This window comes from Halichondria panicea, chromosome 9 (genome assembly GCF_963675165.1).
Source record: "Halichondria panicea chromosome 9, odHalPani1.1, whole genome shotgun sequence".
Taxonomy (NCBI): Eukaryota; Metazoa; Porifera; class Demospongiae; order Suberitida; family Halichondriidae; genus Halichondria; species Halichondria panicea.
This window is the reverse complement of record NC_087385.1, coordinates 1,699,209-1,712,732: the sequence shown is the minus strand read 5'-3', so window position 1 is coordinate 1,712,732 and position 13,524 is coordinate 1,699,209. Positions and strand designations below refer to the sequence as shown.

Sequence of the window (13,524 nt, the reverse complement as noted above, 5' to 3'; positions counted from 1 at the left end):
TAAAAGATGAAGATCTTTATCAGAAGGTATTTGTTGTTGTCTCTCTGGACCAAAGTAGAAAGGTGTTTGATGCGGCTCAAAGAGGGATCTAACTCCTTGAAGCTCTCGTATTGATCTTTCAAAGACACTTGAACAACACCTCATTGCTGTCCAGAGAATAACACGGGTTTGAGGCTTCATTGGAGATGGGGGAGAGGGTAGCTGTGCCATGGTTCAGTTCAGTACTCATGATCCCATAGATAAATGATTATTGGTACATGGTAAGGACAGTTAACTGTAAATGTTAAAAATAAATGCTGGTGGACGTGGGTGGTGCAGTTTATCACGTGACAAATTTGGAATTGGAAGTGAAGCTGTCAAGTTAAGCTAATAGTATAGTATATATATTAGTGCAGTACTGTTTAATTTCCAGAGCTACAGCAATGTCTTACGCCTATCTTTTTAAGTACATCATTATCGGGGACACAGGTGAGTGAGTGGTTGTCTCTAGTAGATACAATTACAGTTCAAAACAAGTCAAACATGTTTTTTATGATCTGATTTGTCATGTGTGCAGGGGTTGGCAAGTCATGCCTTCTACTGCAGTTCACAGACAAGAGATTTCAACCAGTACATGACCTGACTATTGGTGAGTTTATTCTACTTCTCAAAAGCCTCAACATTCAGGGTCGATTTCTAATGTGTATGCATCCTTTTCATTTGTTGTGCTATACACATTCAGTATATCAATGTGGTTGCTTTTTGCCTCTCAGGAGTGGAGTTTGGAGCACGAATGATCAACATCGATGGTAAACAGATCAAACTCCAGATTTGGGATACGGCCGGACAAGAATCGTTCCGCTCCATCACACGGTCGTACTACAGAGGGGCGGCCGGTGCTCTGCTGGTCTATGATATCACAAGGTACTCAAACTCACAGCTTCGATTGCTACGCATATATATGAGTTCCGTACTTAGTGAGACCTTATGATCGTGTTGATACATAATAAAAGCAGTTACTGAAAACTTATAATTGCGTCTTGTACCAAGTTGGCAAAATGGTTGTAGGTTATAAGTACATTCACAGCTAGTTGCCTAGCCTCGTGTTTAGCTGTCAGCAATCAGGTGTTGTTTGTACATGAATTATGCAATAGTAGGCATATTGTATGACAGCATATTGTATGACAGAACAATTATTTCCAGCTCACTACACATAGTAACTCTAATGACATGTGCAGCAAGCATATGTTCACTTTGTGTACAAACACAGCCATTTTCAAGTTATAACATGTGTTGTGTGGATGCTTATATGTTATTTAATCTTTCTTTTCAGACGAGAGACTTTTGATCACCTGACCACATGGCTTGAAGATGCAAGACAGCACTCTAGTTCTAACATGGTCATCATGCTTATTGGAAACAAAAGGTAACCACGTAGCCCATCAGTTGTGACTGCTTCCCTCTCTGTTCCCTGTAACAGTGGTTTACTTGTGTGTGACGTGCTGTAGTTTTAACAAATTCTCTTGAAATTGTTTCTGAGGGAACTTACTGAGATACAGAATTATGTGGCTGTAAATCTAACATTTTTTTGTCAAATATCCTAGTGACTACATCTTGTGCTCTCACATTTTTCTATACTAATAAGTAGAAGAATCCTTTTTGAACCTGTGGTGAGCATCCTTGACCATGAACAATATCAGGATGTTACTGTGTTCCCCGTTTACCTTCTGTGTTCATTTGTAGTGATCTTGATGCAAAGAGAGAAGTGAAAGCAGAAGAGGTAAAAGTGTACTCGGTCTTTGTGTGTGTTTGTAAACTTTTTCAGTGGCCGCCCAGACAAAAAGTAGTTAAAGAGTCCTAGACATTCTATTGTTATCAGTCGCTTGGCTTCTACGATTAGTATAACACACGTACAATTCCTGTATACATTTTTGACTGTTTTTCTGTCTCTGTATATTGTAGGGTCTGGCGTTTGCTAAAGAACATGGGCTGGTGTTCATGGAGACCTCTGCTAAGACAGCTGCCAATGTGGAGGAAGCCTTCATAAACACTGCCAAAGAAATCTACACAAAGATTCAAGACGGAGTTTTTGATGTCAATAATGAGGTAACAAGATAGCCTGTATGTTCATGTTCTTGGAAGGATATCAATGTACAAACCAAAATTCTTCAAAAATTAGCCTCTAAATTGTTAATTCTTGCATGTTAGTGAATGTAATAATTATTACACTGAACTGGCTCAGTGCTGTATCTAATGGGTATAGGCATATCTCCGCCAATTAGGATCTTTACTTAAGAAGTAATTGCTTGTTTAACAGGCAGGCTTAGCTGAGCAATTACTGCTAGTGCGTGTACATGAAAGCAAGCTCTACATGTACTGTATGTGTATAATAAGGCATTACAATTATCAAGAGTAATTATATCATGTGATGTATTTTTCAGTGGATATTGTCTCACACTGTATTCTTTCATGCAGGCTAATGGTATAAAGCTGGGACCCCAACACCAGACCGGAGGAACTGTTCGACCAGGAACATCAGAGCCGGGCAAGCAACAGCAGGGAGGCGGCGGTTGCTGTTGAAAATGTACAACTGATAGCTTTTATTACAGAATACTTATGTGTTGTTTGGTAATATCACGCTCCTTGCATTTAAACAGCACTGTTCAGTTGTTGTACATGTGCTACATATCATGATGGTGGAAAAGATATTTCTGTTTGTCTGTACACGTACACGTACACAGTAACACAGGCCTAGGGACATGGTACTCGCATGAGCAAATAAACGGAGAGAATGACTCTCCGGTATTGGGGTAGCACGTGATACTGTCAATAGAAAAATCAAGATGGCCTCGTGATTTTGGGAGCCGTGTGAACGTACTGAATAGCCCCTTCATGCAAATCCTCCATTGTGAGGTGAGTCGAGTCAATGCATTAGTGTTAGAGTTTGTCTTTTACCAGTACACACTGATACACGCTTGAATTCAGTGCTGGAAAGCGTTTTTCGGTGAAAGATTCCACTAGGAAGTCAAAAATAAGCATGATTTTGTGGAGGGTGGGAGATCGAGCCCTCCACGGGGAGGTTAAAAAAACGTGAGGATCAAATGAGTGCTTCTTTTTGTGTTGAAATTTAGCCTGTCTGCTTTATATATAGAAATGCTTGGTGGGGAAAATGGAGGAATACGCATTGCGAATGTATTTTATTATGTAGATTATAAATAAAATTATAATACTTTCCACTGCATACTTCAATTTTTAGTCCCAAGAATTGTTCACAGCGTGCATGTGGATGTACTTAATTCTTTCCATCATCGTGCAGAACTGAAGATAAACATGTTTGAGGAAGACCCAATTCCCATGGAAACGTCCTTGAGCACTCCTAAGGCTCAAGACACGAATTCGATGAATGAAGTTATAAATAGCACCGAATCATCTCCTCTATCTGTCGACTCTGGGAATAATAGAAGTGAATCTGCTGAGCAAATAGAAGCTGCAAATACTCTCATGCTTTTGCAAGATGCTTCATCGAACACGCAATCAACCCCGTCGCCTAAGAAGCAAAGAAAATCTGGTTCGCCAAAAAAGAGAGCTAGTGCCACTGAAAAGGTCACTCTTGGTGCAGCTACTAAGGATACCTTAGAGGTGGATGTTTCTGCTCTCACTTCTTCCGGTCTCGTTCAAGTTGTTAAAGACACACTGGCTTCAAGCAAGACGAAAAATATATATCCTCTGAAATCTTACTACGAATCCCTGCTCCAAAAGCAAGCTGAAGAATCGGGATCTTACGATTCGTGCTTGGATACTTTTGACTTTAAAAGTGAAAATGAGTCCTTCCCAGTGACTCAGTTTTTCCAGCTAGCAGAAGGTGAAGAAGGTATGGTACCGTCAACACATACACCCAAACCATTTAAGGGTGGCAAGAAAAATGAAGGACAGAACCAATCGACCTTGAGAAGTATTTTAGAAGACAAGCCTCCTGTTTCCACACCAGAAATGCAGGTAAGGGGTTGGTACTTACAAGTAGATTGTGTGCTTAAGCCACTGCCTATTACTACTTAATGGTAACTCATCCTCTGTGAACCATCCCATTGACGGCACACTTGTAAGTAAAAGTAATACTGCCCACATACACACTGTACATGTGTACATGTAGAGGCTCTGTTAACACTTGAGCGAAACGTTACCTAGACTTATAAGGCCTAAATAATAATGTGTACATTACTGCACTTTTAGTCTGTATTTCCAAAAGCTGCCTATGATTCTCATGATTGTTATAAAGGTGACCATTATGCGCCTTATTCTCACCATTATGCCTATTATGCCAGCATACTGTACCAACCCCTAAATACAGTTACAGCTGCATCTAGTGGACTTGGAGGAAGTTCGAAGGAAAGCTTCCAATATCTTAAAACGAGAAAATTCCAATCGAGAAGAAACTGCTCCAACAGATGCTGTTGCTCGTGAAAATGCTCTTCGTGCTGAGATTAAGGATCATCAAAAAGCTATTAACGTAGAGATTTTGAAACTGGTAAATCGTCAAGAAGCAGACATTTTGAAGCTGGTGAATCGTCACAAAGCATTAAGGTCACTAGCAAAGGCTACAAAGACGAAGTTGAAAGCAGCTGATAATACGGTTATGAACACTCTAGTTGTCCAGACAATTCGAGAGCATGCATATGCTCAACCAGAAGAAAAACAACTAGAATCTACCAAAGGAGATTCCTCACAGGCAAGCACAGAAGGTGAACACTCGCAGCCACCTCAAGCCCTTGTTTCCAAAATAACCCCTCAAGTTGCAGACAAAATTCGCAAATTGGTTCGATCTCGATTGACTGAGAGTGTGGCTCACACAAAGGCTAGCAAAAAGACGTCCAGTGGTGACAGTGAACAGATTAACAGAGATACTGTCAGTGCCTTAAAGATTCATGGCATCCCAAAACGTAGTGGTGGTGGCGTCACTAAGAGGACCAAGAAAAGAGCCAATCAGGGTGACAAAACAACATCAGTTGCCTCTGATTCCCCGGGCCCTTCCCTCGATCTGAATGTCAAATCTCATCAATCTGTTCTGAAAAGAAAAAAACTCATATCCAATTTACTGGGCAGAAAGAATAGAACGTTTAACAAGTCTTTGGGAGCTCTCTACCCCAAACACAGTATTGCAGGCTCTCAATCAAAAGCCAAACAAAAACAAACCAGTCGGCGACCCAAAGCCTCCCATTGCAAGGACTCTCAATCGCACATACCCATCAGTGTGCTACAAACTGCTCTGAAGAAGATAAGTCAGAGCACTCAAGTAGCCACTGCATCGCCCATACACATGCTACATGTACAAACTGCTCTGAAGAATATATGTCGAAAGGCACGAATTTCTTTACCAATTCCTAACACAACCTCTGTTTCTAGCACGGCCACTGCTCCAGTTCAAGTAGCCACTACCACCGCTACCACGTCATTCTCTCAGACACCAAATATCTCAAGCTCGGAAGCTCCCGCATCCGAATCATCTACTGCACTACAAAAGCCGGTTACTTCTGAACAAAAGCCAGAACCAAAGCAAATGACATTGGAACCGAAATCATCAACAAAGGCTATTTCTAATGTGACCACTAAACCAGCAACATCGGAACTGCAAGCATTGGTATCGGAACCAAACTCATCTGCATCCGAAAAAACCACAGCAATTCCAACAAAACCTGAAGCCCAGCCCACACAAGCAGAGGTTGTCCCGCCCTCCACAGACTTGAAGTCCCTTCTCTCCTCGCTGAAAACGGTCCCAAAAGGCCTCAACTTACCTGTGCTTGAGTTTCTAAAGGTCAATTTTCCAGCTCTTCGATTAGACACACTCGGTGACATCATGCAAGTGAACAGTATGTTAACAAAGACACTCCAAATGCAGCAGCAAGTTTTGCAAAGTCAAGAAACGCTTGCTAGAAAGACTCTATTGCCAGGAGCATTTGATGGCATCAATACGCAACCAGGGGCAACTACAGGAGCCCTGACTACACCTACACAAACCATTGGCCCTATTCCAGGAAGTGTTGATCAGTCAATCTCGTTACCAGGGCAAAGTGGCCCCTCAGGGAGCAACGTCGGGAAGACCCCTGTAATGGTGCAGATAATCAAGACAGCTGAGGTAAGTGTCACAGATACATGTAGCACATACACTGTAATTATTACCCAATTGAATCTTGATTATATTTATATACATTGGGTAATACCGTACGTGTATATGCTTCTGATTAATTGTGTACATGTATCAAGGGCGTACCGTATTACTAGAATATTTTGCGGGTGAAAAACCTTTGCGAATGAGCCAAATCAGCAGAAAATTTGACCCTTTGCGATCTAACTATTGCGTTCTGGCAAGGATCGTGTGTATTTACTAGTAATAATTTTTAGGTTTTGCGGATCGAATTGATCGACCATCGCAAAGTTCGCAAATGTTTGATGCTTGCAAAACATTCTAGTAATACGGTATAAAAGAAGAGAGGGCATCAGTGGCGTAGCCAGGATTTTGGGAAGGGCAGGGCTCAAATCAGTTGAGCAAGGCAGGCACTGAATAACATGGAGTTTTTAAAAAAGGTCATCACTCTTCTCCTCAGCAATCAGCATGCGCATTAGGTAGCCCTGCCCACATTTCCTTGAATGACATCATTCTAGTAACTATGCAGTGCAGAATAGATTACTGATTCAAGCTGTTGGAGTTGATGGAGCTTAAAAGGGGGGGGGGGCTCTAGCCCCGTCAGCCCCCCTCTGCCTACGCCACTGGGCATGCAACTCACTATCTACCGGTAGTAAGCAGAATTCCAACGTGGGCGGATGAATGTGCATGAAATGCTAAAAATAGACATTTGAACTCCGCTCTTTTGCTGTTGCATACCCTCTCTTCTTTTATACGCCCTTGCATGTGTTTTGTGCAGAAAGTATGTGTACAGTATGCTTTTTAATCCATACACTCAATTGTGTGGATGTGTGTACATTTAGAGTTGATTAGATTCATGAATGCAAACCCCCCCCACCCAACACACAGTCCTCTTCTAGCTCACCCAAATCTCGCTCCATGGCCCAGAAACGCATGCCCTCAGGCCTCACAGTTACGCCATCACCCCTCCACACTACTACAAAACTGGCGGATGAGCTCTACTACCATGCCAAGTCCGAAGCAGTGCAGCAGGCAAAATCAGTATTGGAGCAAGCAGATTTTGATGGGATGGAAATAGACGTTGTGGGCACTAGCCCCCCTGAGCCGATACAGCTCCCCGCTCACCTGCGAGACCACACTTACTCACTGTATAATCCTGTAAATGGCGAGAGGACTGCCAAGCCAAAACTTGGGTCCTACAAGCCTGCCAATATACCTCCAGCGAGAGTCTCTTACGCTCCCCCGGTAAGTAATACAGTATAGGATACATAATTGTATGTACATGTATGGATGTACTGTTTAGCCTGTGCTGGGGAGCAGCTCCGTGCATTATACTGTGTTACATGTACGCATGCTTGCAAGCTCATCAGTAGAGTGTCATCTGCTTGCTATCAATACAGTACGTAACCACAATACTAGTACAGTAACACATTATAACATTGTTCTCCTAGCTGGTGCAGTGTACATTGTACATACATGTACATGTACGGTGCATGTATTATTATGTTGTGCATGTACAGTGTATACAACTGTTATAATACAAGTATAATGTACAATGTACGTATGTTAGGTTTTACTTCCTAATGGCATCATAGACCTTTTTGGCAACTATTATACTATTGTGCATTATAATAATACTGTCCTTCACCCCCCAGCTTCCTGAGTCGCCCACCCTCCTCTACAAACTACTGAAGGTGGCCCCTCGCAAGCCTGGCAGCAAGACCTCCACCAAGGGCAAGCCTCCTGAGAAGGCACCCTTTGTCAGGGCTAAGCAAGGGTAAGGCATGCCTGAGGGCGCACCTGTACGTAACAGTTAGACCAAAACTACATGTATTATGCTGTGAAGTCAAGTGTTCACCCTCCTACATGTACGTATAACTACTTAATTGTCAATTGATTTCACTAGCTACGTGTACCTTCCTGTTTAACAACAGTATGTATTTATTTGACGTCACTGTCGGATAGTTACTATCACCAAGGTACATGTAGTCGTTGAATGCACATACTGCTTGCAATGTACATGCTGTAAGATGCATAGAGTAGATGTATATTGTATGTATGCTAAGCCCCACCTTTTCCTATCCTCTCAGTCGATTCACTCCATCTGGTGGAGGGCGTGCCCGACGTGGGAGGGGATTGAAGGAAATGAGCAAAGGTGGGCGTGGCTCTAAGTCTGGTTCTCGTGCTCAAAGTGAGGAGGTGGGATCTCAAAGCTCAGGGTCTGATCATTCGGACACAGAGGGAAGCAGTGAAATGGTGAGAACAGCTTTTAGGTGTAATATGTGGCGTACATGTTTCTAATACACTACACAGGCCTTGCTTTTTGTTTGAAAGGCATAAAACATGCAGTACTTAAAACAAGCATAAGTGCCCATTTCTTAATTGCATGTGTGTTCTGTAGAAGTTATACAGTATATTATTATTTGTATCTCTGTCTTTTTTCCTAAGAAGGTAGCAACTGACTTTGTATAATTTCTACCCCCCCCCCCCCTAGGTGACTCGTCGGAGGTCTCAGAGGTTCACTGGTCAACGCAAACGTTACATTGATGACGTCAACGTCTCGCTCAGTGATGATGAGAATCAGGTACATATAGTAGTATAGCCCATGCTCTGCTCCTTATTGTACTGCATGTGTACACATGTCATCAACACATGCACATCTGCTTTTGTTTGTATCGATCAACATCCAATAACAACTCCCTCTTCATTATGTTCTTAATCCTTATGGTTAGCTTACAGTTCCAGCATTATAATGGTGTGTACATGTAGCTCATTCTACATGTGAAGTAAGTGTAATACATGTACAGTAGCTTGCACATACAATGTACATGTACATGTACGTACATGTATATCTACATGTATATCTTTTATTTGCACTGTGAAATGCACCTTTCGTTTCTTCACCTCAGGAGTTGATTGTGTCCCTACCTACGACTCGTAAGAGTAGCCATAACCTACGTGACGAGGATGATGGGGAGTACAGTAACGAGGCAGAGGGAGCAAGCAGGACAAAGGTCAAGTCAAAGGCCAAACCCATTAATCCCACTGAGGTGTGTACTATCTGTCAGGTCGTTGTGAATACAGTAGACCTTTGACACTCTTGGGATACAAGGTGTTCATGCAGTCGTTTTACAGTGGTGACCTTTTTTGAGGAGTCATTGTGTCTGTTCAGTAACCTACTGTATCTCTTGTGACCAACATTTATCCTGTGTTGTATCACTGCAGGGGTTCCAATACTCGGACATATACTTTGAGCCCCCTGCAGAGGATGCAGAGGTGGTGGAGCGTATCCTGACACATCGTATCCGGGAAACAATCACCGACGAAGAAAAAGGAAAATACGGAGAGAAAATGGAGGAATATTTTGTTAAATACAAGAGCTACTCTTACCTGCACGCCAAATGGGCAACATTTGATAAATTGTTATCTGGGGACAAGCGATTTGAGGGCAAAGTGAAGAGGTATCGGACAAAGCTGGCAATGCTTGGAGTGTTTGCTGAGGACGAGGACACGTTCAACCCAGAGTACACAGTCGTGGACAGGGTACTGGACAAGGCCACTCAGGTATTGTTAACCCGAGGCGCGTGGGTGGCCACAGGTTATAGTAGTCGTTTGGTTGGGTTAATATCTGAGTCTACTTACCTGGATGTCATAGCGCTGCGTTCACAGCATGGATAGCCTCCACACAACAAGTTATTAGTTTAAATAGTGGAAGATATTTTGATATTAAAGCTTCGTTGTCGAGCAAAAGCTTGAACTTGCACGTTTGTCTGCATGGTTAGCTAGCTACATGCGTTCGTATTCGAGGTACGTATTTACAACTAAAGTGATCCCGTACCAGGAACAATGGAACAGGGTCACTAAAGTAGAATTATGATTTGATTGTTTCAGCATTTATTGTATAACACTATTTTGGTATAGATCATGTCAACAGCCGAGGGTTAGCACTTCAGTGCTCTAGTTAATCCACCGGAGTAAATCAGGCATCTATCTAACCTGTCACAAAATTAATGTATGACATGTTTTATGGGTGGAGCATTAAACGCAGCTATATCGTTATTTAGGAGGAGGTTAATGGAGAAGTAGTGACTCACTTCCTGGTCAAGTGGTGCTCCCTGCCCTACGAGGATTCCACCTGGGAGTTAATGGAGGACGTGGATAATGAGGCCATCCGACTCTATGGCATACGGACCACACCCCCTATCCCCTCCCACTGCACGGTCAGTAGCCCCAACACCATTGTAATGTGTAGTACATTACACATTATAGTACATAATTATAATGTGTTAGTAGGTTGGTTGACTGTGGGCAAACTTCTTGGGAAGTTAATGTAAATTAAGTTTGCATGTTGTTAGTCAATAATACTTGTATGGTTACATACATTACATGTACGTACTTTTTGTGTGGCATACTTTTTGTGGGCGCTCTTCTCACGTATTATTACAACCAGTAGGTTGTATTTAAGATTGACAGAGCGTTTGTAGTTTTTAGCAAATATGCATGCATGTAGTATCAGTTATTACATTGTTATATCTCTGCTGGGAAAAACCAGATCTGGAAAGTGGATGCGCAGCTACATTCTCTAGCGTATGTACATTGTATGTGTGCTATAACAGTACAAAGTATATTTTTATCTCACAAATTATAGCAGCTAGTCAAATAATACCTACTAAACTGTCACGTAACTTATAACTGCCTTGTGCATGGGGCTTTTCACCTTCTCGAATTTTAGCTTCTCAAATATTCGATTGGAATAAGCATTACCGCAAACTACTCCAGCAAAGGTAAAACCAAGTTTCACACCATGATCTAGTGTTCGCTTCATGTGAGTTCAGTAGCAATTCCTAGCTTTACGGTAATCGCAATGTACATTAAGCCCTAGCCTCGATCCCAGCCCCTCTCACTAGAGGGGCTGGGATCAATTGAGAGCGGCCTGGAATCGAGGCTAATTAAGCCCTAACAACGTCAGCATCTAATTTTTGTTTTCTTGGTAGATTGTTAATATATTTTTGTCATGCATTGCAGAGTTCATAAGAATTCTGATTGCAGACCATTCGCAATCTTTTGGCCAACCACATTGATCGTGGTGTCTGGCAGTTTGGTTATCGTTTCAGAACACCTACATGTAGTTATCCTTACACCAACCATTTTACCAGCTCAGGACCAGCCTTGCTTCAGATAATTGAAATGTTCCTGATCATTCTTTGTAGTGCATCCGACAGCTCTATATGTACCGGGTTTAAGGGAAGAAAGAATTCATTGAAAAGATCAAGGGCTTCCTTGTACGGTTCAGGAGTTACTATATAGCTGATATGCTATACCGTATAGGTCAGCTTTCCAAAAATAACAAAGATTTTACCCCACAAAAAATACCCGCCATACGGTAGCCATTAAAGCTCACCAGTGCTAGCTGTCAGTTTGGTGCAATTGCTTAAATTTATACATGTAGCATTCCACTATAGTTGAAATACGTAAGTAGCCATGACTAATACAATTAAATGCCATTATGAGAACCTACATTAAGATTCTTAGAATATGCAAATGCTACTTAAAGCCACTTCTATGTATATATATAAGGCACAGGAAGGCAGTGTCATTGATATGTTGCCAATAATTATAGCTTTAATTCCTAGTCCATCTATAGCTTTCTAAGAATACGCAAATAATTATGTCATTTTGTATGGCCTATAGTGGCCATGGCTATTTACACTATATACATGTACGATATTCCCCTATACACAAGGGCAGGAATGCATGAATAGATATCGATATCACAAGACCCATGCATGTACAATTGCAAACAATTTTTTTTACAAAACATGGGAAAGAATAACTAAGCAAGCTAGTCAAAAACTATTGAAATATCATAAATATAGCCCTACTAGTTATGGCAAGTGTATCTGCTACAAACCCTGGCTGCCTTTTATTCAACAAACCTTTCATGTTTGACAAGCTCCTGAAAGCTTTAAGCTTAGACTTAACACTCATGAACTTATTCATAAACTACAAGCTGAGAGTCCACCACTCTCACTACCTTAAGGTGGCATATTAAATTTTTGTGCTATTTCGCTGTTTTATAGCTCGATCATTGGTATTAAATTGTTATAGCTTTAGTATTACTCACAAGTGGTCTGTATTGTATTAGCAGGCCACTTCTTTATCACAGCCACTGGTCTGTATTAGCAGGCCACTTCTTTATCACAGCCACTGGTCTGTATTAGCAGGCCACTTCTTTATCACAGCCACTGTTGGTTTTCTTGGGATTTTACTTTCAATGTCACCGTAAAAACTGGCAGCACTAACAGTTTACCAAGCTTATCTGGAAGGCCTCTTTGAACTGATTCTTCACCAATTCTAGTGTCTTTGAAGGCTGCCATTCAATGTGTGCATGAACATTCTACATGTATGTACAACTAAGGTCTCACGTATTCTTCCTCTGCATGTGTACTGTAAATTGTCGTGAAATTTACAGTGTGTATAATTATATTACTGACAAATGTTTTACGCATACGCCTGTTTTGTCCTCCCCTGCTTGTTACCTGGAATTAAGGTTGACCTGATGGAATTGACCACTAATTATTAATCTGATTTGTTGCAGCATTCCAATGATGCTAACTAATTTGTTGCCAGACATACAAAACTTGACCATGCTTACTAGCAGATGCCAAAACATTGAGCACGAATATTTTACCCATGAATGAAGCGATTATTGATCAACTGAAAAAATATCCACGAACTAACAAATGTTTTGGCTCTCGGAAATTACCCATGTGAAATAACTGACATTCTGATTTAATTAGCCTGTGGCCTCCTTCCACTAAATTTCGATACCACAATTCCTTTTAGGTGATGCATTGTGCTGAATTATATATGCCACAATAGTCTTTGCATGGGGTGTGCATGGCTAGAGTAGAGAGGGAGGCGAGAGTGTAATCTGTAATCTGATAAACCACGAGGCAAACACCACATAGTTGAGATTGTTTGTAACCGCAATAAGCAGGCTACACTTTGCTGTGTTACTAGTACTGAGTCATCACTTCCACTAACACTGCACCCATGTTTTGAATCAGTGTTGTGTTCCATGGTAATGTAATATGAGGAAGCTTACGTTGTGAGCTCATTGATGACACAGTGTGTATATGTAACATGTTCTCCAGATGTATTAGGTTGCATAGAGTTGCTATACACAAGCATATGAACCGCAAGAACTTTTAATAATGTTTTAATAATGTTTGTAATCTAATGTTTAATTACAATTAAACATTAGATTACTATGCTTATTGCAGACGCTATAATTACTGCAATAGCTACAGGACGGAACTAGCTAGATATTATTAACCTACTTAGCAAACATTTTAGTAAATATTTGCCCGCCTGGCAACTGGTGTGGTTGTTGTGCACCCTAT

General features: G+C 41.4%; 2 protein-coding genes across 5 annotated transcripts in view; both read left to right on the top strand.

Moving 5' to 3' along the window:
* Window positions 1-306: 306 nt before the first annotated feature.
* On the top strand, window positions 307-2,703 carry LOC135341047 (ras-related protein Rab-2A). The gene is made up of 7 exons (XM_064537515.1): window positions 307-468; window positions 557-628; window positions 753-903; window positions 1,313-1,405; window positions 1,723-1,759; window positions 1,942-2,085; window positions 2,455-2,703. The coding sequence occupies exons 1-7, from the start codon at window positions 423-425 to the stop codon at window positions 2,557-2,559; spliced, it is 648 nt and encodes a 215-aa protein (XP_064393585.1). The 5' UTR covers window positions 307-422; the 3' UTR covers window positions 2,560-2,703.
* A 79-nt stretch (window positions 2,704-2,782) lies between these two features.
* LOC135341040 (chromodomain-helicase-DNA-binding protein 8-like) overlaps window positions 2,783-13,524 on the top strand; it is a 39,560-nt gene continuing 28,818 nt past the window's right edge. For 3 of the 4 annotated variants that reach the window (XM_064537507.1, XM_064537508.1, XM_064537505.1), the window contains exons 1-10: window positions 2,783-2,892; window positions 3,296-3,975; window positions 4,328-6,109; window positions 7,007-7,363; window positions 7,774-7,895; window positions 8,209-8,374; window positions 8,613-8,702; window positions 9,028-9,168; window positions 9,344-9,682; window positions 10,183-10,338. In XM_064537507.1, coding sequence (XP_064393577.1) covers window positions 3,310-3,975; window positions 4,328-6,109; window positions 7,007-7,363; window positions 7,774-7,895; window positions 8,209-8,374; window positions 8,613-8,702; window positions 9,028-9,168; window positions 9,344-9,682; window positions 10,183-10,338 — 3,819 coding nt within the window. In that variant the 5' untranslated portion in view covers window positions 2,783-2,892; window positions 3,296-3,309. The other variant, XM_064537506.1, reaches the window with a different exon arrangement.